Below are 22,736 nucleotides of genomic sequence, written 5' to 3'. Positions count from 1 at the left end.
GAGCCATTGCTTTTGCTTAGAATTGTTCTCAGGAGATTTGCTCTCAGCCCCTTCCCTCACTTAAAAAAGAAGCACTCTCTCTTCCTGTTTACTCCTGCGTGGGCCAGATAATCTATGGAACGAATTTTGATTATGTGACTTGCAAAAGCCCCAGCTTTCGGAGTAAAGGGCCTGCCCCCGCCCCCGCGACCTCCGGCCGACAGTCCTGTTTCCCACCTCTCCCCACGGGCCCTGCCCAGTCCCAGGCTGGAAGCCCCACCCAGCCACCGCCCCTCTTCTGGTTTTCAGAAAACTGCACAGGCCTCTGTCACCCCATCATCCTGCAGTTACAGCCCGAGCTCCCTTTTCTGGGGTCTGGAGGTGTGTGCCGTCTGTAATCGGGTAGACAGGTGGAGGGGAAACGGACTGCTTCACACCCTCTCCCAGGAGGCCACTGGTGTGGTGTGCTGGGAAAAGAACCATCAGGTAGTTGTGAGATGTCATCTCAGACGCCCGGCGGGTACACGGACCCCGGGCTCACACTCAGTGGAGACGCCGGCGCCACAGCCTGGCTTTGTTTCATTTGGTGGAGCACAAGAGAAATTTCTGGAATATAGTCTGATTCAGAATTTCATTCTTTTTTTTTTAAGTCCTCACTAGAGAATATATTTTTTTATTTGAGAGAGAGAGAAACATCGATCAGTTGCCTCTCGCACACACCTCAACTGGGGACCAAGCCAGAAACCTTTTGGCGTATGGGACGATGCTCCAGCCCGAGCCCCCAGAGCCCCAGGCCAGGGCGAGAGTCTTTTTTTTTTTTTTTTTAGGTTTTCTTTCTTTATTTTTAGAGGGAAGGGAAGGAGAGAGGGAGAGAAATATCAATGTATGGTTGCCTCTCGTGCGTCCCCTGCTGGGAACTGACCTGCAACCCAGGCATGTGCCCTGACTGGGAATCAAACCACGATCATCTGGTTCACAGGCCCGCGCTCAATCCACTGAGCTACACCAGCCAGGGCGAGAATCTCATTCTTTAGGCACTGATGTGACCTTCCTGTTGAACTCGGAGTGCTCCCACCCTCGGACGCCCTGTGTGAGTGCACCACGCCCCTGCCTGGGAGGAAAGCCCAGGACTTTGTAAACCGTCTTGGGTCCACGGGCCCATCCCGTTCCCAGCAGAAACCAGAACGGAACAGGGACACTTGAGAACAAACTAGTCGTCCTTGTTTGGAAGAAGTAGTACACATAGATCATTTTGTCAATATTATTACAACATCGTCAATAATTATATTCATAATAAAATTTCCTAAAATGTCTGCCAGTCCCAAAGTGAGGTTCTGACCCTCTTTATAAACTTACTAACACATTAGGCAGGTTGTCAAAAATGTAGACAACAGTATAAACATGCGTGGTGTTGGATTCAGTGGGAGACCCAGAAGCCGTCCGTGTGTGGCATGTGTACGGTCGTGCAAGACAGAAAAAGGGAAACGCTCCGGACCAGACAGGGGCAGTTACCCCAAAATGAGCACAGGTTTGAGCCAGACAGTGAGGAAGTAAATAGGGTTTTGTTTTGGTTCGTTTGTTCTTTTGCTTGTTTGTTTGGAGTGGGGTTTCCTTCCTTCTTTGACCTCTTGAATTCTCCGAATTCCCCATACTAAACATTTATCACTTTGATTAACGGGGAAAAAAGCTCAACGAACTTCAGATTCAGAAAGGTTTTCCTGTGTGCCCTACTTTCTCCTGAAAGGGGCTGAGGGGACCTTGCTGGAAGGGCCAGATCAGGGCAGCCCCTCCCCGGCCCAGGGCCGACCCAGCCCCTGCAGTCCCAGCGGCTCCGGGCTGTGGTTTCATCACGGGAGGCCTGTTCTCGTCTTCGCACTGAAAAGTGACCTCCTGGCTAGGATCTGACCTGCCCACAGGGCCGAGGCCTGCGGGTCCCAGCCTGAAGCAGGCTAAAGTGAGGTTCCCCGAGCCCCACCCTCTCGGACGCTGCCCATGTGCCGCCCAAGCCTGCAGACCGTTGCTTGTCTTGTCTCCACTCTGCAGACGCAACCAGGGTGACGGTGCCCCCAGCCAGCATGGACGTCACCGTCGGGGAGAGCATCGTCCTCACCTGCCAAGTGACCCATGACCCCTCGCTCGACATCGTGTTCACCTGGTGGTTCAACGGACGTCTGGTCGACTTCGACAGGGACGGGGACCACTTCGAGAGGGTTGGAGGGGTGAGTACCGACCCCGGGCTGTCCCCGGAGCCCGCGGGCCGGGGCTGCTCCATGCTGCCCCAGGCAGCCTGGCCGGGCAGGAAAGAGAAGCACAGCCCGTCTTTGCTCGAAAGTCCTGGTTCACCCTCCTAGTTAACTGATAATAAGACTAGATCAGTGAATAGTAGAATCTAGATGAGAAACCAGGTGTCACAAATGAAAGCACTTTCAGGTTAAAAAAAAATCACAGCTCCTCTAGAATTAGGTGTGACGTCTCTGATGTGCCCGAGTGTGCGCGCTGTCGGAGGGCACTCATGCACTCACACACAGCACCCTGGATTCTGACGGCCTCACTCAGCAGGCGGTGGGCCCAGCCCTTCTGGTCAGTGGTCTCGGACCCAGAGAAGGGCAGGGACTTACGGGGGAGGCACAGTCAGTGCCACCCGACGTCGGTGTGCTCCCGCCCTGCACCTGCCTCCCTCCAGTCCCACCGACAGCTCCTGCCCCGTGTCTCCCATTGTCTGGGGCGATGAGCGATGTCTGGAGCCAAGGGAGGAAGCCCGGGCACCCCGGTCAGAGGAGGTCTTTCTAGATGGCGGGACGGCCTCGTGGGTAACAATGGGGCTGAGCTCAGCGCCACTGATCCTCGGAGACGTGCACAGGAAAACCACAGTGACGTATCCCCCACCCCTGTCAGAATGGCTGCCGTCACTAAATCAGCAAACAAGCGCCACCACGCAGGTGGACAAAGGGGACCCTCCTGCTCTGCTGTGGGAATGCAGACAGGTGCGGCCACCGCCAAAGGCAGTGTGGTAGGTCCTCAAAAATTTAAGGGGATCTGCCTTCCGATTGAGCGATTCCAGTGCTGGGAATGTACCCAGAGAACCCCGAAACACTCATTCGAAAGAATACCTGCACCCCTACATTCACTGCAGCGTTATTTGCAGTCACCGAGCTCTGGAGCAGCCCAGTGCCCGTCCGCAGACGAGTGGACAGCAGCTGTGGTGCATTCACCGGGCGCAGTGCCGCTCGCCATGAACAGGAAGGGACACCTGCCACAGCGTGGGCAGGCCTGGAGCGTGCGGCGTGGTAAAATGTCAGGCAGAGAAGGATAAGCACCGTCACGGTTTCACTTACACGTGCAACCTAAAAAACAAACTAAACAAACAAACCAGCAAACGGAAACTGACCCGTAGCCCTGAGAACAGGCTGGTGGCTGCCGGAGGGGAGGGGCTGGGGGCTGGGTGTAGGCGAAGGGACGGCGGGGTCCAGACAGAACCGGCGTGGGCACGGGAGGCACGCACAGGGGACGCAGTCAGTAGAGAGGTGGCGACTGTCGCAGGTTCGGTGCCAGGCGGGCACTGGAGACACCTGGGGACACACAGTGTAAAGTGTCCGCCGCCCGGCCACTGTGCTCCACACCCGAAACCCACACGAAACACCATCACATGTCAGCTGTGGTTGGAAAAAACAGAGCAGGGACTGGGGCCTGTGGGGTCACGCAGCCTGGCTCTGCCACCGACGGGGCGGTGACTGTGGGCAGGTCGCTGGCCTCTCCGTGCCCGAGCTCCCTCACTGGTCAGGTCAGCTGACCAGGCCCCACCTCCCGAGACGGGTGTGCAGGGCGGTCACATGGGCAGAGCCCCAGCTAGTGCTGTGACCGCCCACCGGGTCTGCAGGGCTGCTCCACACTGTCCAGTATCACTGGCAGAGGGAGAAGGGCAACAGAAGGGTCTGCAGTTTGAGGAGGGACAGCCTTGTCACCTTGTCACCACCCATGGGGGGCTAGAAAGAAGCCATCTTCCCACGTCTGGCCCCTATCAGGATCCTGCTCCTGCAGCTGTTTTTCAAGCTTCTGGCCACCAGGCTGTGACAGCTGCCACCGCCTTCACACTGGCCTCTGTGGGCACGTCCAAGGGGTCATTGAAAGCACCGTGCAGGGCTCTACGTCCAAGGCGCGCAGACAGTGTCCCGGGCCCTGGGCTGCAGAGGCCCCCAGAAGCAGGCCTTTCCGAGTGCAGGGCTCCGAGGGACGGGACAAACCCCACGCAGCTGACGGTCTGAGGGCATGTCCAGAGACGCCCGTGGACTAAGTTGGGAGCCACTTTGCATCAGTCACATGCCTCCAGCGTGGACGGCAAATGAGTCCAGAGCCCAGAGCAGCCAGGCCCGAGGTCCGGGCCCAGGTGTGTCCCGGACCCGGTGGCCTTCTCGGCGGTGTTCGCGGCACCCAGGCAGGCTCCCCGGCTGCAGTGGGCCGTGGCTCGCACCCCTAACCTCCCCGTCATCACCGGCCAGCGTAAAACACGCACACTGGTCACGGTGCCCCTCGTGGGGTCAGGACATGTGGCGCTCACTGAGAACTAACCGGAGCTGCCACTTTTTCAGCAGGACTCGGCGGGCGACCTGATGATCCGCAACATCCAGCTGAAGCACGCGGGGAAGTATGTGTGCCTGGTGCAGACCAGCGTGGACCAGCTGTCCGCGGCCGCCAGCCTGATCGTCAGAGGTGGGGCTTGGGTTTTCTCCTCCCCACGTTCCGGGAGGCCTGCTGCGGCCCGGAGCTCCGTCAGCTCAGCGGTTTAGAGTTGTAGGGGGGGCGGGCGCGAGGCCGAAGCTCCGCCTAGTGAATAGACACCAGCAGTCCGCGGGGTTTCCGTGCACGATTTCTCGGGGGAGCTTGTCGGGGAAGGCAGAGCAAACCCGGTTCCTTCGTACTGAGTGTCCCTCCTGGGAGCAGCCGGTGCGCGGCAGCCAGGGCAGAGGTGACCCAGGGTTAGCGTCACACGAGTACAAGCAAGCGGCCTGGGGGGGTCAGCATGCTCAGCGGGGTCTCGCTGAGGCCACAAAGGAGCGTCTGGGCCGCGGCCCTAGGAGGGACTGACGGGACACCTCCCCCGCCCCCCGTTTTCCCCCTTTTTTCCCCTGAATTTAATCGTTCTGTCCAGTTCCTAACACGCGGCTTTAGTCAGACACGCCTCCTCGCCGCCTGGGATGCAGCTAAGCTGGGACTTGACGTGCAGGCTGACGTTTGGGTGGATTTCTTGGCCAGATTTCAGCCTACAGGCGCGAACCCCTGTCCGAGCCCCACAGGTGGACTAAGTTGCAAGCCCTACAAACCAGTCTGTAAGGGAAGAGTCCATGGACTTTGAAGGGATCTCCTTAAATTAAATGTAAAATCATTGTGAGCCCATGTGTGCTCCGGGCTTTCTAACCTGTGGAAAGTGGAGCCACCGGGACGTGGAGAGCGCGCCTCCGGCGCCTGCCGTCCTCGGGGCCCAGCGGGGGGTGCGCAGGTGCCTTGGTCCAGCGGCTGCAAGACAGTGAAACCCGGGGGCTCTCCGAGGGGCAGGGGTCGTGAATCTCAGTGCCCAGAGAACCGGGGTCACTGGAGGCCACAAAAATTGCTGCTCTCTCCTCTGGGCTTCACATCTCAGGGGGTGTGGGTTTAGCAACTTAAAGTAGCTCTCAAGAGAAGTCCCAGAAAAAGCGCGTTTTCATCCTGTCTGCTCCGGTTCCTCTTTAAATTTCCCAAAGACGCTTTCCAGTGACAGGACAGACAAAGGCCACTCCCCAGGGGACACCCTGTGGGACGAAGCTTGTTTCCATTTTAAGGTCATGACGCTGGTCCCCTCCCCTCCCGACTGGACTGGAGGACAAAGGAATTCTGCTGCTGAAAATCCATCTTCTGTCTAATTAGGATAATGTTCAGCTCAGCAGTTTAAATGCCCATGTGCTACACTAATAAATATTTAAATCAGCAACACTCGAAGTTCCTAAATGATATTGTATACTTCATTTCACAGAAAATAACATTAGCCACCAGGAGGAATCTGCAGATGCAGCCTGAAAGAAAACCTGGTCTAATCAGTTCCCAAGGCCAATAAATGACTGCAGCACCCGGTGTCTCTGACCCCCTCCAGCTCCTCCACTGGGGGCCTCACCGCCTGTCCCAGGGGCTGCCCTTCACGGGGAGGGGGTACCGCGGGGGGGCGCTCTCTGCCCCGGAGGAGAGTCCTGTGTGGGACGCAGCACAGCCCCCAGCCTGGAGCCTCAGCCCAGCCTCCTTGGTCATCTGATACTGACCGGGTTCCATCTCCAGCCGACCAGGGGTGCTGGGGAGGCCCCCTCCCAAGAGGGGTGCAGAGGCACCTCCAGAGTCAGCTGTCCCCTGCCAAGCCCCGGGCCAGGGAACCTTCGGCTCAGAGGGCACACATCTGCTCATTGAGTGGTTCCGAAAGAGGCCCCCAGGACCCCCGAGTGAAGCTGGGAAACATTCTGCAAGGCCACGTCCGAGCGTCATGGGGGGTGGGGTTTACAAAGAGTGAACTGAGCCCAGACAGCCCATGGTCACTGCACCGGCCCCCAGCATCTCCGGGGCCCAGCCGAGGGCCGCAGACCCCACCAGTCCCGTCAGAGGGACCCCTCTGCCTCCAGGCTCCGATTTGAAAGGCCTTCCCAGGAGCAGCAGTCGGGGGCGCGGGGGCGAGGATGAGAAAAAGATTTTATCGTCTTCCGGGCTCTGTCTGGTTAATAAGGGTCCCGGAGATCGGTGGGGGTAGCGCTAGACCAACACGTTGAAATGTCACCGTGGAAACCAGTCACCTCCGGCACACAGGGCTGCGGGGCCGTCATCCGGGGCGGGGAGGGAGAAGGCGCGTTCGGTCTCACCTGCGGGTCCGTGAAGGGGCTCGTGGAGGAGAGAGATGCGGGGCGGGGCAGGCAGAGCACAGGCGTGAATGAAGTCGGGAGCGAGTCTTCCTCAAGGAAGTGCCATTAACCGCCCCCCCCAGCAGGGCCCCGCTGTGCACCCGACCGGTGTGCGGGGCGCAGCAAACCCCTCCCAGGCTGGTCGGACGGGCAAGACGGCTGTCGTTCTGTGTCCCTCACGGTGACCCCCTCTCTGAGGCGGTGGAGCGTGCCTTCTGGGGGAGACACGGGACAGCCCGGGGAGAGCTCTCTGTGCCGGGACCGAGCAGGGGCCTGGCTCTCTGCCCTTTGCGCCCACTTTCCGCCCCTCTGTTCCTTCGATTTCCAAGCCTGTGGTCACGGGTTCAAGTCCATGGGCGCAAATGACGTCCATCCGGGAGAGAAGTAGGCAAGTGCAGGCATGACCTGCAGAGACCGAGGAGGGTCTGGAGACTCTGGCCTGATTCTGAACTGGCTCGGGAGGGGCTGCGGTTGGTGATGTGGGCACCGGCCTTGTTCACAGCTGTGCCCTCTCACACAGGCCTGTGCCTGCCCTTGCTGTGGGTTGGGGGCAGGGCAACACCACGACCCCGAAGTTCTAAACCCGGTTCTCCTCAAAGCCACGCCCTCCATGGTGTAAGGGGGCGTTTCCATGAGGCGCCCGTCTCCACTGACCTCTGCGTGTCCCCTAACAGTGCCCGGCCCAGCAGGGCCCTGCACGTGAGCAGCAGGTGCGTTAGAGAGTGTGGGCCCTGCGCGCCGGCATCAGAACAAACACTCCGCCCCAATCCGCACTTCACCCGCTCGTCTTTCCCGTCACACGTGAGCCCCCGGGAGCGGGGCCGCGTCCCGGTCACTGCTGGCTGCAGAGCCCGGAGGGACGCCGGGCGCCTTGGAGGTGGTCAGTAGGGAAGTGTCTGGGGGGGGGGGGTCTGGGACCACGTGAGGAAGGGCCCACGTGCTCTGACCTCAGCCCCCACCGCCCGCTCCTGAGGGTGTGGCTCTCCGCCAGGTCCCCCAGGGCCCCCGGAGGCCGTGACCATCGATGAAATCACGGACACCACCGCCCAGCTGTCCTGGAGGCCCGGGCCCGACAACCACAGCCCCGTCACCGTGTACGCCATTCAAGCCAGGACTCCGTTCTCCGTGGGCTGGCAAGCCGTCAGCACAGGTACCGCACTGGCCGTCTGCGCTCGGGGGTCCAGCGGGCCTTTCGAGACCCCACGTGAAGGGCCCTGCGCTGTGGCAGAGCCGGGGCGCCGGGGTCCTTGTCAGGCACAGCGTGGGTGACAGACACCCCAGGGCAGTGGGTCGTAGTCCACAGCCAACCGTGCTGTCCTCCATTCAACGCCATCTCTGCTCAGGGACACAGAGGCGCAGGCTGGTGCGTGGCCGGTCCCTGTGATGGGGACATGCTGCTCTGGGAATGTGGGAACCAAGCACTGGCTGGGGCCACGGCCCAGGCCACCGGAGGGGCCGCCTGTGTTTTCAGGTGGATCAGTTTGGGCACACGGAGGCGCGAGATCTGGCTGCTTTACACAGTGGGTGGGTTGGCCGTTCCACCGCTTCCCCGGGCAGCGCCTCCAGATTGGCCTGCTGTGCTGTTCCACTTGGGGTTCACCGCGGGGAAGTGCACACGCCGGTGGCTGTTGCCCGCAAGGCGCCAGCTCCTCCTGCCCCGTGGCGCTGGCCGCACGGCCTTGGCTGCCGAGGCCGAATTAAGTGGAGGGATGTGTCCAGCTTTCTGGGACTGAGAAGGGCCCCAGGGTCTGGTGCAGCCCCCTCTCTTCACTGTAACTGGCCCAGCTTTGGGGACGGTCTCCGAGTTGTGGCCGAGTCCTTGCTGCCCCCCACTGCCGCGGGCAGGGTTCAGGACGGGGGGGGGGGGGGCAGGAGACTGGAGGTGCCGGGGAAGTGGGGGTGGGAGTCTGGTCCTGACGGGATCTCCGTGTCCTGGTCAGCGGGCACGAGGGGTTGTTCACGCACAAAGGAGACACGGCCGTGAAGCCTTGTCACACACAGGAAGTGCTGTGCGCGTGTAACAGAAGCGGAGAGGGCGCCGGCCAGGTTACGGAAAGACGACTCGGGTGTGTGCAGCCCTCGCCAGGCGCCCTGTGCCCTGCTGGGCGCTCGCTGGTTGTGGGCTTTGTCGACAGGGGGAAGGGTTGCTGTTATCGGCCTGCCTTTATGGTGAGGAAGCCGAGGCAGGGACGGTGAAGCAACCCGCCCAAGGTCCCTTGGCTGCTAAATGCAGACTTGCAATTAGAACCCGGGGGGCCTGCCTGACCCCAGAGCCCCCACCCCACCTGGGAGGGTGGAGCTGTTTCTGTGCAGCCCCGAGAGGCTGGCAGCCACCCCACCTGCTCCCAGTGTGATGGCCTCGGCTCTGCCCTGGACGTCTCCCTCCCAACACCCTGGGTCCAACGGGAAGTCTGCACGGTAATCAGTTTAAAACCCAAGAGGGGTCTGGGGTGAGCCCCTTGCCCGGCATCAGGCCCGCTGTCCTCACCCGGAAACATGAGACCTTGTAGGACGGTTCTGAGAACCAAACAGCCTGCACATCACGTGGCTTCGAGCCCTGAAGACGGTGCCTTTGGTGACGACCCCTCTGGGTGTCTGAGTACCAGGCACCGCCACCAGAACAGCGGTCGAGTAGCAACCAGCAGCCCACCCATGGCGCCCTGGGCACAGTCCAGGCGGGGAGGTGGGCGGGTGCTCCCGCCTCCCAACCTGGGACATCCCCGATGTCTTTCAGTCCCCGAAGTCATCGACGGGAAGACGTTCACAGCAACCGTGGCAGGTTTAAACCCTTGGGTCGAGTACGAGTTCCGCACAGTGGCAGCCAATGCGATCGGGATGGGGGAGCCCAGCCAGCCCTCCGAGAAGCGGAGGACCGAGGAGGCCCGTGAGTAGCTCCCCACACAGACGGTCTCTGAGGGCCGTGACCCCTCCTGTGGTCATCCTCGGGGCCTCTGCGAGCACCCCTTCCTCCCTGAGGGTCAGAAGCGTCAGCGAGCGGGCCGTAGCCGCTGGCTTACTGGTCAGTGCGCCCCAGTCCCAGTTAGGGTCTCCCTCTGCCCGGGGTCCGTGTGCGGGGACACGGGTGTGCTCGGGTCTCTCTGGCACCAGCTCTGTCTTCATTGGTCTGCTTGTCGGCAGGCCTGCCCCCCAGGGTGCACTTCTTCACACACACCCCACATGTCTCACGGAGCCCCCCTACTCCCAAGGGGCTGAGGGCGGGGTCTTCAGAGAAGGGCGGGCAGAAGTCTTAGGGGATAATCCATACCCCGAAGCTGAAATCAGGGCACCCCACTGCTCTCAGGTCAGCAGCCTCGTCGGACCCCCATGTTCGCTGCTTCAGTGAGCATAGGGAGGAGGTGACATGAACCCAGCTGGGTCACTCGTCCCTGAAATTCTCTCGCACACGCAGGTGTGGGCCCAGGGTTCCCAGCCGACATGAGGTCCTTTGCTTGCTGAAGGAGTAGCAGGGCCCTAAACAGATGGGAACTCTGACCCCGCTCTCGGACAAGACCCACCAGGTGTACCTCGTGGCTGTGACCGAGGGGCCGTGGCCCGTCCCAGCTGCGTACTGGCCAGGCCTCCCGAAACCTGCCCAGGGTCTTTCTCTGACGTGGTGGTCCTGCGGCTAATGCCCCTGCCTCGCCCCTCCAACTGCGACATCATTCGTCCCCCTCAATGGTCCTGAAAAGGGGGCTCCTGCCACTTCCCTCCTCTCCAGAGAAACCGGCCCACAGAGCTCAAGCCCCTGAGCACCACTTCCTCTGCCCCCGCGCCCACCTCTCCGCCCTCCGCGGGGCAGCCCGCCTCTGCAGGCGCTGTGCCCGCGCCCCTTTGTCTGGCCCGAGGGGTCCCTCGTGGACCTTGCACTGTGACTGCTCTGTGTCCCCCCGTGTGAGCCGACCCACGGCTAATGAACGCCTCCCCGGGCAGTAAACCCCAAGCCACAGTCCCTTCCTCATGCCACGCCCCTGGGCCTCCGGGGTGGAGCTGAGTGAGGGGCCAGTGGTGGCCGATAACGCCAGTGCCTTGTTGGAGGGGAAACTGGTGACCAGGAGCAATTTCCTTGAGTCTTGTCACTCCCTCGTGGGGTGTGGTGGGCCTGGTGACCACACGGTTTCTGATCTCAGAAAACAGGTGTGTGTGCACCCGGCTGTGGATCTGAAGTGAGTCACCTCCACTGGGCCAGGCTGCCTCCGAGGCCCTCATTTGCCTTTGCCCCTGACATGACCTCCTTCTTGTCCCCTGAACAGTCCCCGAAGTCACCCCAGCTAACGTCAGTGGCGGAGGAGGCAGCAAGTCGGAGCTGGTCATCACCTGGGAGGTAAGGGTATCCCCGCCCAAGGGGAGCCCACTCCCGTCCGGGCTGTTCCGTGTTTTCCTCCATGGAAACGCATCCAGGCAGGGCCCCCGTGTTGTAGCAGCCAAAACCCATTGGCGTGCGAAGCCCCCTGCGCAGAGGTCACGGCTCAGGCGCAGTCTCTCCATCATCAGGCAAAGTTCTGAAACAATTGGGAGGAGGGGGAGCTCTCCAGAGGGTTCTCCATCTTTTCTGAGGATTCTCGATGGCAGCCAAGGCCCAGGCCCCAGCTGTGAGAGTCGCTCCGCCTCCGAGCCGGGAGGTCTGGCCAGAGCCAAGGGGGTCCCCCCCTGCAGGCGGCCACAGTCTGGCGCCCAAGGAGCCCACCCCGGCGGATGTCTTTCCCAGTTGTCTCCCGCTGTTCCGGAACCAGGCCTCGGCCCCGCTGTGCTCCTCCTCCCTGAGCTTCTCTGACCCTGCCCCGCACCTCCTGAGTGTCAGAGGGCGACCGAGGGCGGCCCGGAGTCTGGACAAGGCCCGAAACGAGACGGGTGGGGGTGGGGGGTGGGGGAGAACCTAGATAGACTTGTCCGGTGAGCCACGTAAAACCTTCCTCGCGTTTCAGTGGAATCGCCGGGGTTCCAGAAACCTCTCTCTGACTGCCCCCCTCGGTCCGCAGACGGTGCCCGAGGAGCTGCAGAACGGGCGCGGCTTCGGGTATGTGGTGGCCTTCCGGCCCTATGGCAGCGGGACCTGGATGCTGACGGTGCTGGCCTCGGCCGACGCCTGCAGATACGTCTTCCGGAACGAGAGTGTGCGCCCCTTCGCCCCCTTCGAGGTCCGAGTGGGCACCTACAACAACAAGGGCGAGGGCCCCTTCAGCCCCGTCACGGTGGTGTACTCCGCGGAGGAAGGTGCGCCCCACTGCGGGGACGGGGCCCAGGGCGCGGGTTTCGGGACACACAGGTGTCAGGCACCCCTCAGCAGCGGGAGGACAAAGGCGGCGCAGAGACTGGCTGGTTCCGTGGGCAGCTTCCTGCCTGTTCCCAGGTCGGCTTCCCCCAGAAGAACTCAGGCCTCTGCCCCCCGTTTGGTGACTGTCAGAGTAGGACTCATGTGGCCTCTCGCCATTTTGTCTTTATAAAGCGTGTGGCATGGACCTCTTATTCTGTGTTACTAAGGATGTCTCCTGACATGGCGTAACATGGCGTGGTGGCCCACATCCCCGTGCCCCTGCCGTCCCAGTGCCCCTCACTTGGTCTTCATCGCCACAGCCGTGCGTCCCCCTTTACAGAGGGTGTGTCCACAGTGACACCACGTGAGGACGTCTGGCAGCCCGGTCTGGTTTGCAGGTGACACTCGGTAGCCCGCAGGCCCCGCCCCCCGGCTCCCACCAGAACTGCAGTCACCCACACAAGCTGGAGCCCGTGCACACACTTCCCTCCTTTGAATGTCCCCAGTTTTGCCCACCTTGGGACTTCACAGGCGTCCTCCAAGTCTCAGCGTGAAGGACCAAGGCCCCCTCTCGGTCCCCAGGCCAGCCAAGTGCAGCCTGTCACCTCCCAGTGTCCTCTACAGTAATGCTCTTCGCCACGTGTTATAAATTTTGAATTTCAGTTTTATGTCCCCACTAAGGTGTGTCTCTGGAGGGCCCGCTGTTTATCCTTCACCTCCGTGTCACCGTGTCTAACCGTGTGTGACACACAGGCCCTTCACAAGTGCTGACTCGGTGGACACGCGGTGCAGTGGTTTCTTGTTGCAGGGAGACCAAGCCTCAGAGGCCCCCATCCAGCGTCACCGCAGGGTGACGGCATCCCAGGAGCACACCCGGGGGGACTGTGCGTGTGCAGATGGACTTGCAGACACGTGCAGCAATCCCACCTGGGCGGGAGCTGCAGCAGGAGAAAACGCAGCTGTGAAATCCAAACCCCGACTTCATGAATTTCAGTGCTCACAACATGGTCGGGGTCTTCTTTAAGAAAGGACACTGGCCCTGGCTGGTGTGGTGCAGTGGATTCAGCGCAGGCCTGCGAACCAAAGGCTCACCGGTTCAATTCCCAGTCCAGGCACAGGCCTGGGTTGTGGGCCAGGTGCCCAGTAGGGGGCGTGCAAGAGGCACCCACACACAGAAGTTTCTCTCCCTCTCCTTCTCCCTCTCTAAAAATAAATAAATGAAATCTTTAAAATTTTTCTTATTTAAAAAAAGGACACTGAAAGGAATATATTAACATATAGAAATGGTACAAAGTTTTAGCAAAAATCTGGTAAAAACAACTGAAGTTCAGGTAACAGTCTTGGTCTGGGCGCTTGTGTGCCTTGGAGGAAGTTGAGGGCCAAGACAAGCCGGGGACTTTCCAAGGCCACACAGTTTGCTGTGCAAATTTCAACTGTCACCTGGCTCTCCTGAGTCGCAGTCACATCAGTTGACTGTCCTGCTCCCATTCCCTGTCCTAGTCATAACTCAGGGACCAGGACACATGCCTGTGACATGATAATTAAGAAGGACACGTGTTAAGTGAAACTTGGTGCCCAGACTGGAGCAGTCCCGGCGACTGGCCTCGCTCACCCGCACCTCACCACCGGGGGTTGGACGAGCGTCTGCATTGCTGCCTCTACCCCTGGCCGACCTGGCGGCCAGCCACTGCGCCTCCTCCGTGGAATCAGGGTGTGGGTGACACCCACCAGGGCGGCTCTGTGACCACAGGGTCTCTGCCCGTGTCTGGGTGTCTCGAAGCCTGTCCAGAAGCAGCTGAGTCACGCCCTTCTGCATCCCCCCTGCAGAGCCCACCAAACCACCGGCCAACCTCTTTGCCAGAAGTCTGTCTGCGACCGACATCGAAGTGCTCTGGGCCCCACCCACGGAGAAGAACAGAGGCCGGATACAAGGCTACGAGGTCAGCAGGAGATCAGGCTCAGCCCTGGAGAGGAGTCCCTCCCCTGCAGCAAGCCCCCCGAGACACGCTCACGTTCCGAGGCCTTCGCCCCGGGGCCGGCATTGGCGGGAGTGTCCACGGGGGCAGAGGGTGTCCCCTGTGGGACTCGCTTCCGAGGCTGCACTCAGAGATGTGTCCCGAGGAATGGACGCGGGTCTGAGCACCTACGTGAGATGCTCGGCAAGACGAGCGTGGACTGCGGATGTCCCCAGGGTCTCCTGGGCTCAAAACAGAGGTGGAAAAGAGGTAGCAGGGCCCGCGTGGTGGCCCCGGTTCACCAAGTCACCACGCGCACCCGTGAGAGCCAAGGGCCCCGCCCACCGCGGGTGATGGCCGGGAGCTCCCAGAGCGCTGGGCCCTGAAGCTCCGCCTGCACGTCCTTGTGGGGAACCCAGTCCCTGGTCGGGGACCCTGAGAGAGAACCTCTTGCCCCACGACAGTGGAAAACGTCCAGGGCCTTGCGTTTGGTTTCTGCAGGTTAAATACTGGAGACACGAAGACAAGGAGGAAAACGCGAGGAGAGTGCGCACGTCTGGAAACCAGACCTCGGCCACCATCACCAACTTACGAGGCAGCGCGCTGTACCACGTGGCCGTCCGGGCCTACAACACGGCCGGGGCCGGCCCCGCCAGCGCCATGGTCAACGTGACCACCAGGAAGCCGCGTAAGCTGGGCCTCGCTGGGCACGCCCTGGGGTTCCTCACAGCGTCCCAGGGCCTCCCCGGCCCCGCCTCCCAATGGCCGTTTGCATGCTGATTGTGTTGTGCGGATTCAGACTTACCTGAGCTCTTTAACAGAGCCTTGCAGGAGGCCATGAAGAGTTCAGTGCTCAGAGTGCAGAAAGATGAGTGTTCTCCTCCACACCGGGAAGGGCTCGTCCTTTAGCCTTGAACGCTAGGCGACCGGCCGAGTCGTTCTCGATGCACGGCACCGTGCGTGGGGCGTCGGGGCCTTGAGGACACGCATCAGTGCAGCAGCCCATTAAATTGCCTCGCGCCCGCCTCCAGTGAGGACACGGTCCTGGAACCCACTGACACCTAACAGCCTGCGCCTTTGCGTGTCTCACTTTCCCTGCAGCCCCCAGTCAGCCCCCCGGAAACATCATGTGGAATTCCTCGGACTCCAAGATCGTCCTGAACTGGGACCGCGTAAAGGCGCAGGGCAACGAGTCGGAGGTGAAAGGCTACAAGGTGGGTCGCTTAGTGGGGACGGTCCCCTCCCAGGAAGCACGGGGACCGGGGCCCCACTGTCCTCGATGACCGTGGACTCCCACGCCCTTCAGGAGCCCCCGCCCCGTGGCATTTGGTCTGAGTTTGGCCGACTCTCGGGGGCCACTGGCCAGGATGTGGGGACCCGCCTGGACAGGGCGCAGGCAGGAACAGCCAGAGGCCCCGGGGTCCAGCTGCAGAGTCCCGGGGGGGGGGGCGGCCCTTAACGTGCCGCTGTCTGGTTTCCTTCTCGTCTCTGCCGCGTTTGTTTCTGCATCCGCAGCAGTAGCTCCTCGGCGCTGCCAGTGCTGAACCGTGGCTGCCACATCCGTAGGTTAGGAAGACAGGCGTGTGGAAAAAGAAGCGAGGATGTTTTTCCAGAAAATTCCTTTGCCCGATCCCATAATGTTAGCCTGACTTTAAAGAGCTAGAAAAGAAAATGCATGGGGCCCAGACGTCACAATTAAAGAGTTAAATACCCCGTCTGCGTTCTCAGGCACCTCACCGCTGCCTGGAACCCCACCCTAAAGTGCGAGGGGGCTCACACAAAAACTTACCTTTCTTCCTGACCCAGCACTGGGGGTGGGGCCAGAGTGGACGGTCTTCCAGGCGGGTGACCTCGGCCTCCGGCTGGGCCCAGCACACCTCGCCCCCGCCCCGCCTCTCCCCGTGTCCCTCTGGGACCCCCACGCAAGCTGCTGGGTGCTGGGTCACCAGGCCTCCTGCGCGGCTGCCGCCCATGCTGCCCATGCTGCCTGTCTTCTCGGCAGTGACAGCCGGGACGGGCGCGGTCAGGGACTCAGGCTCTGATGGAGGGAAACGAGCTCTTCCCCGTGGGGCGGCGGCCCGAGTGGGCGCAAGGGGGGCTGTCGGGGCCATGATTGTGACCACTGCTCACTCGGAGAAGGCTTTGACCTGGAGGCCAGCACCAAGGATGGGGCTGGGGGTATCCAGCTGGGGGACTGAAGACCCTCAGAGGCATGACAGTCACTTCGGGGTCTGAAGGGCGGTCAGTGGAAGATGGGGGTCAGCCTCCGGCTCCCGAGGGGGTCAAACTGCGGCCGACGGGGGGCCACGTGGGGGCGAGTGTCAGTCTGCCCCTCTGCGTGGGGGCAGAGCCCTTCCAAACGTGGGCGGGATTCAGAGAGAGACGGGGCTTCTTGTTCCAGAGAGTCGATGGCCGCCCAGTGAGATGTTAGAAAGGGACAGAGTGGGGACGATTACATCACGCGGCCTGCAGATTCTTCCCAGTCCCAGAACATTAGGAGGGAATGACTAAAGCGAGGCTTCTGGGAAACCACAGGCCTAGGGCCGTGTTGATGAGGCCTCAAGGGCCACAGGTTTTATATTCATCCTCTGGGGTGGCCGGGTGGACTGAGCGCTGGCCTGCCAACCGAAAGGTCGCCGGTTCAATTCCCAGCCAGGGCACACACCTGGGCTGTGGGCCAGGTCCCCGGTCGGGGGGTGTGAGAGGCAACCAGTCAATGTTTCTCTCCCCCTTTCTCCCTCCCTCCCTCCCTCCCCCTCTCTCTAAAAATAAGTAAATATTTTTTAAAAGAAGAATAAGGGAATTGGAGGCATTTTTAATGAGTTGCCCCATAGTGTTCATTATAGGACAAAAACATTGTAAAAACCAAATCTGTGATTTTGAAATGTTTTCAAGGAGAAGAACTTAAAAGTCAGCATTGAAGCGAGGCAGGAACGGTCTCCCATCTGCTCGGGAACAGGTGGTGAATGCGTGGCCAGCAGAGGCCTGGCTGGGGGGGCCCCTCGGGCGGGTGGAGCCGCAGGGCCAGCCCCGTGTTTGGGGGTGTTCGCAGGTCCCCCTCCGTCCCTGGGCTGACTCAGCAGAGGGCCGCCCACCCAGGTTCCCACCAGGGGCGGGGGAAGCTCCTAAAGGGGCCCCGGGGAGGAAGGGGGCCGCCCTGGCCTCTCAGAGACCTGCCCTGGGGGCGGACGTGTGTGTCCCCAGAGGTGTCCCAGCTCGGCCCCTGCCCCACGCCGCCACCTCTCCTGGGCACATTTCCATCTGCGGTTGACGTTGTGCCTTCCGGGGACCACGTTCCACACGACCCTTGAGCCAGGCCCTCGTGGCAGCCCCTCCGTGCATCCTGAATACACCCTGAGAGGTGGCTGCTACTGTCCCCTGTCACAGATGAGGGAAGCGATGCCCCAAGTTGTAAAGTTAGGCCAACCATGGTCACACAGCAGCCAGGTCTGTTCTGATCCCAGGGCCCCGCCGGGGTCAGTGAGTCCCGACGTCCTCAGAAGGGGCTGGCTTTTCCCAGGTGCTCCCTGGGCCTCCCCAAACCCTCCTCCTGCGGGAAGGGGAGGGTGGCCGCAGCCAGGCCCTGTCCACCTGCGCCCTCCCGGTGTGTGCTGGCGGCCCGACAGCCTCCACGTCCCCGAGCAGGGCCTCGGCCCAGCGAGGAACACCGCAGCGCGCTCTGCCCTCGGCCCGGGCCGGTGAGAACAGCAGGTGACGCCTGCCCCTCCGTGTCCGCAGGTCCTGTACAGGTGGAGCAGGCACAGCGGCACGTCCGTCATCGAGACGAACGGGACGTCGGTGGAGCTGGCCCTGCCGCCGGACGAGGACTGCATCGTGGAGATCAAGCCCTTCAGCGACGGAGGGGACGGCAGCGCCAGCGAGCAGATCCGGATCCCAAAGAGGACAAGTAAGGACTCGGCCCCTGCCCCTGCCCCTCCCAGGAGCCACGCGGTGAGTCCAGGCTGCCGCGGGCTTGGCCGGGCGCAGAGAGAGACTCGCTGAAAAGCAGACCGCGCCGTCCCCCCACCCCTTGGCCGCGGACGTCTGCCGGTCACCGGCAGTTTCCTGCAAGAGGCAGCTTGACCAGAGGTGACCGGTGCAATCTGTGACCTGTCAGGGAGCCAGGCTGCAGCAGCCCCGGGTCGGCGGCCCCGGTGGGGTCCCGGGGTCACTCTGCAGGCCCCCAGAGCACAGACCAGAGAGTTGAGAGTGCGACTCTGTCAGGAGGGACGAGCGGAGGGCTTGACGGACGGGCACTCCAGTGACGCAGTGTAACGCAGCGTCTCTGGCTGGGACCACTGGGGCTCGACGCTCTTAACTTGGAGGGGTGCACGTGACACGTGGACGTAAATGCACATGCGTGACAGCCACGATGGTCTCCGACCCCACGGAGCAGCCTGTGAGAGCACAGTGTGCGCACGGGACCGAGTGACTCCTGCTGCCATTCATCACCGTCCCCTTCTGCTCCGCGGGAGCCCCCGTAAGCCCGTGCTTGCCCACCCCGTAGGCGTTTGGAGCAAACACAGTCATTCCTGGTTTCCAAACGCCACGTTTACAAGTATCTCAGCCAGCAGCATGGTTTCTGTTGCTGAGTGGTTTCATTTACCTGAAAAACACGGAATAGACCAACTCTGAGACAGACTCCTGGCTGGCAGGGGCCGGCCAGCGGTGGGCGCTGTGGCCCGATGGGCACTGGGTTCCACTTGGGGTGACTGACAGGAACATTCGGGAACCAGACGGCAGCACTGGTTGCTAGAAAGTGCGTGTGATTGCTCCGTGGCCTTTGCATGTGATGAGAGGTTCGAAAAGGCTGGGGGTGGACGTTTCAGGCCGTCAGTGAGGAGGTGGAACTTTCACTCGTGGACAAAACCCTGCCTGGAGTCCTGCGTTCCGTCTCCTATGTGAAGGGTCCCTCAGGCTTTTGTCCAGGTGCGGGAAGGGCAAGGCCACCGCGAAGCACCCACGAAGCCCTCTCTAGACGCTGTAGGGCTGGTGCTCATGCCCTCGCGCGGCGGCCGTTCCCTGTAGGGTCTACCAGTCCCATCCGGCTCCCTCCAGCTGCCCCTTCCGAAGCCCCTTGGCCTCGCTTCCTGCGGCGGCCAGGGGTGGCGCTGTTGAGCCGCCGCCTTCTCTCTCCGCAGATGCCTACGCCCGGGGCGCGGGCCCCTCCACCTCCAACGCCTGCGCGCTGTCTGCGCTCAGCACCATCATGCTCTCGCTCACGGCCAGGTCCAGCTTATGACGGACGCTGCGGCGGCGCCGGCCACGACACAGCGCCACTGAGCTGGTGGCTTTGGGAACGCCCAGTGCTCGGTGACGTCGTTGTCGAGTGCGTCTTATTACTGGGAAAACATGTTTCTTGCTTCTCTAGGAATGAATGGCGGTCGGTCTACGAGCTTCCTCGGAGCACACCTAGCTTCGCCCGCGGTTCGCGGGACACGGGCAATGCACTGAAGACATCTGTGATACGATGTTACCAAAGCGGTTTACATACGTCCTTATATGCATATTTTTATTATATAGTTAGTGTTTTATAGAATTTTTTAAAGTTAACATGAAATGTAGATATTAATTTTTTCCTCTGCTATAAAATGCAATGGGCACCAGTCACACAGTTATGGTTTGAGAACGTTTCCTTCAGAGACAGAGTGTGCAGCTCGCCTTGACGACGAAATTGCAAAGCCCTGGTCCTGCTTCACATGGAGGGGGCAGGCAGCTGGGCCCGCTCTGCGCCGGGCTGCTGGCGGGCGGGCCGAGAATGACGCTCAGGACAGCCCAGCGCTAGGCCCGGTCCTTGCACATGGGAACACCGGGTCTTCCGCTCCCATGTGGATTTTGTTGGGCGGTGCAACTCGAGACGGTTCCGGGAGCGGGTACAAGTTCAGACCGAAAGGGCTGCCCCCGAGAGCCGCCCCGTGGCACAAGGTGAGACTCGCTCTCCGTGCTGCTGAGCGAGCCTTGTCTCCACAGTAGCGCTGTCTCAGGCATCACTCCAGAGGGCCCACGCCCGCGGTGACATAGCCTGGAAGTCACTCTAGTCACCCGAGTCTTTCAGGGGCTCAAAGGTAACTCAATTCTCTTTAAATGTACCTGTTTGAACGTATATTTTAAAAGCAAAGGTGGTTCTCTGTTCACGGGTTCATGACTTCTTTCCAGGATTTCTCATGTAGAGTATGTATATCTCTCAATGACAGAGCCCTTCTTTGGAGTCCAAATCACACCTGGTGGGTGGCAGATTTCCCCTCTTTCGGCGAGTAGTTGCTGCCGAGAACTTGTCCCCAGACTCTGGACAAGGTCTTCGGCACAGCTGTGGTCACCTCCGCGGCTCTCCTGTTCTGCAGTCAGTAGCCTAGACGCTTTATAAACTTGACCTTCTAAGTCTGAAACACCACACATTGGAAAGCAACGGCATCAGCAAAGCCGCATCCTTACGTGAGTGCTGTTTGTTACGGTGGGGGGGCAGTTTGCAGCTGGCACCAGCAGACCCAAAAGGCCACGACGTCTTCCACACAAGTGTCCGCACGTGGCCACGGGACCACGCTTCTGCTTTCTCGGAGCTCAGTTTGCCTGCGACTTGTCACTTTTCCTTCTCACGACCCGAGTTAACTTTCCCACCTTCGAGCTCTGTTTGTCCTTAACTCATAATCAGGATCCCAGCTGTGCAGAAACTAGGCTGGTGACAGGAAGAACGTCGCCAGCCAGCATTTCAAACTGCAGTCCATCCTCAGTTTGACGTGGTTGCTTCTGTGTTAAAGCAACATTTAAAACCCTCCCTCCCACTCTCTCTCTCTCTCACACACACACCACAAAATGACGAAGCGGGTGGAAACAAGGACCCCGGGGCAGTCCCCACCGGTGTCAGTGATGCTCACCAGTGGTTTAGCGAGCATATGTAATCTTTTTCTAAAGGTGTTGTTAATAAATATTCTGTCGTTTGTAAAGATACGTGTCTTTTGGGAGCATTCTTCTGGCCTGCCAGCCAGGGGGCCAGTTAGCTCACCCTCGTGCTGGTGACGATGAGAGACCCTGAGACCAGAGGGGGGCTCCCACGTCTCGGGCCTGGACCCAAAGCCCAATGGCCACAAGCTGCCCCCCACCCCAGACGACCTCACAGACACCCTATCAGATCCATGACTAAAGTGTCCTGAAGATTGACCTTGACCCCTTCCCCTGGGGAGCTCAGTCCCTCGGATGTCTGACCTAAGGGCACCTGCTGTCTGAAGGTGTCCCCTCCCACCCACCCCCCCGAGTTGTGAAAAGGATAAAATGTAAGCGTGTGAGGCCCCTTTAAATTGATTAGCAAGTGAGCCCCACCCCCAGCCACGCAGAGCCCTCCCTGGCCCCCCAACACTGCTTGCTTCCCGTCCCACTTCTGTGCCTTTGGGTCCCAGGGCTGCCGCTTCCTGCAATGACCCTCCCAGGCCCCCAAATCCCGAGGGTCCTCGGCCGTGACGCCCTCCCATCTCCCCCCTGTGAACCAGCTGCTGGCCCGGTCAGTCCCACTCAGGGTGGGCAGAGTCAGGCGCCACCACGGGGAAGCTCCGATGCTGTGGCCTCAGGTTCTCACTCAACGCCTGTGTCGTGACCCCCTGTCCTGTGTGTTTGCCTTGTCCCCCCCACTAGATTGTAAGCTCCTCTGGGGCAGGGACACCGGTCTGTCTTCCATGTACTCTCTGCAGCGCCTAGCACAGTGCCTTGCAATAAATAATCATTGATGAATCGATTGAAAGGGTCTCTGAAGTAGCATTTGCCTCGGTTGCCCACGGTGCGAACCCACGGGGAAGCCTGTTGCCCCCTCTACAAAGTGGCGGGGGCGTTAGAAGGCCTGGCTCCTGACTGCAGGCCTCGGAAAGTCCTAGAGCCTGTCAGCTCCGGGATCCGACAACCCAGGCCCTGGGTCAGCGGATGAGGCTGCAGACATGCGGAAACTGCTCCGGGGGCCCCTGCAGCCACTCAGCTGCCTGTCTGTGCAGGCTGGGTTCCCACAGGCAGCCCTGGACTCCAGCCAACACAAAGGATGACGCAGGTCCGACCACCTGCTGAGCCACCTGCTGAGCCAGGCAAGAGCGAAAATACAGACCAGACCGGACCGCACTGACCGTGCAGTGCAGGGACCTGGGCATTGGGGGAGGGGCTAAAGCAGCTGTTTCCGGTCTCAGCGCCACTCTGCTCAGCACCCAAATTCCTAGAAGGGACGGCTTGGCCCATTTTGCATCACACGGCCAAGCCCCTTGGAGATGCCAAGCCCGCATTCCCAGGGCAGGGGTCAGCCAGAGGGATATTGAGAGGCTGTTTCTGAAGGTGGGAGTAGCCACTGGGGAGGTCTAGGCAACACACTTTCTAAGCCCCATCATCCAAGGGCCCTCCCCCCAAGGCCCTGGGTGCTCTCGGGTGGCCTTCACTGAGACTCGAAAGGGCCCCTTGGCTTGTTCACCCTGGTCAGGTGCCACCCCCAGCCCTGCGTGGCCCGTGCTCCTGGGGGGACTGCACAGCAGGAAAAGTGCTCTGCCAGTAACTGCGTTCTTCGTCTCAGGGTCCGAGTCCAGACAGCAACGGCACCTCCTGCGATGGGGCTCACTGCCCTGGGAGCGGACGGCGTGTGCGATGCCCTGCGTGTCCAGGCGAGCTCAGAAGTCCCCCAGC

At 60.9% G+C, this 22,736-nt stretch overlaps 1 protein-coding gene across 1 annotated transcript in view; it reads left to right on the top strand.

Moving 5' to 3' along the window:
• The window catches only part of LOC119036728 (contactin-4), a 392,180-nt gene extending 370,963 nt beyond the window's left edge, over positions 1 to 21,217 (top strand). The window contains exons 13-23 of the mRNA XM_053668956.1: positions 2,023 to 2,198; positions 4,566 to 4,686; positions 7,879 to 8,037; positions 9,622 to 9,771; positions 11,138 to 11,208; positions 11,864 to 12,098; positions 13,966 to 14,078; positions 14,595 to 14,781; positions 15,195 to 15,307; positions 17,832 to 18,000; positions 19,235 to 21,217. Of these exons, the coding sequence (XP_053524931.1) occupies positions 2,023 to 2,198; positions 4,566 to 4,686; positions 7,879 to 8,037; positions 9,622 to 9,771; positions 11,138 to 11,208; positions 11,864 to 12,098; positions 13,966 to 14,078; positions 14,595 to 14,781; positions 15,195 to 15,307; positions 17,832 to 18,000; positions 19,235 to 19,335 (1,595 nt within the window). The 3' untranslated portion in view covers positions 19,336 to 21,217. The remainder of the gene's footprint in view (positions 1 to 2,022; positions 2,199 to 4,565; positions 4,687 to 7,878; positions 8,038 to 9,621; positions 9,772 to 11,137; positions 11,209 to 11,863; positions 12,099 to 13,965; positions 14,079 to 14,594; positions 14,782 to 15,194; positions 15,308 to 17,831; positions 18,001 to 19,234) is intronic.
• Positions 21,218 to 22,736: the final 1,519 nt, after the last annotated feature.

Source organism: Artibeus jamaicensis, unplaced genomic scaffold (genome assembly GCF_021234435.1).
Source record: "Artibeus jamaicensis isolate MK-2021 breed Jamaican fruit bat unplaced genomic scaffold, CSHL_Jam_final contig_519, whole genome shotgun sequence".
NCBI lineage: Eukaryota > Metazoa > Chordata > Mammalia > Chiroptera > Phyllostomidae > Artibeus > Artibeus jamaicensis.
The sequence above is the reverse complement of the archived record's forward strand: the minus strand, read 5'-3'. Positions and strand labels throughout refer to the sequence as shown.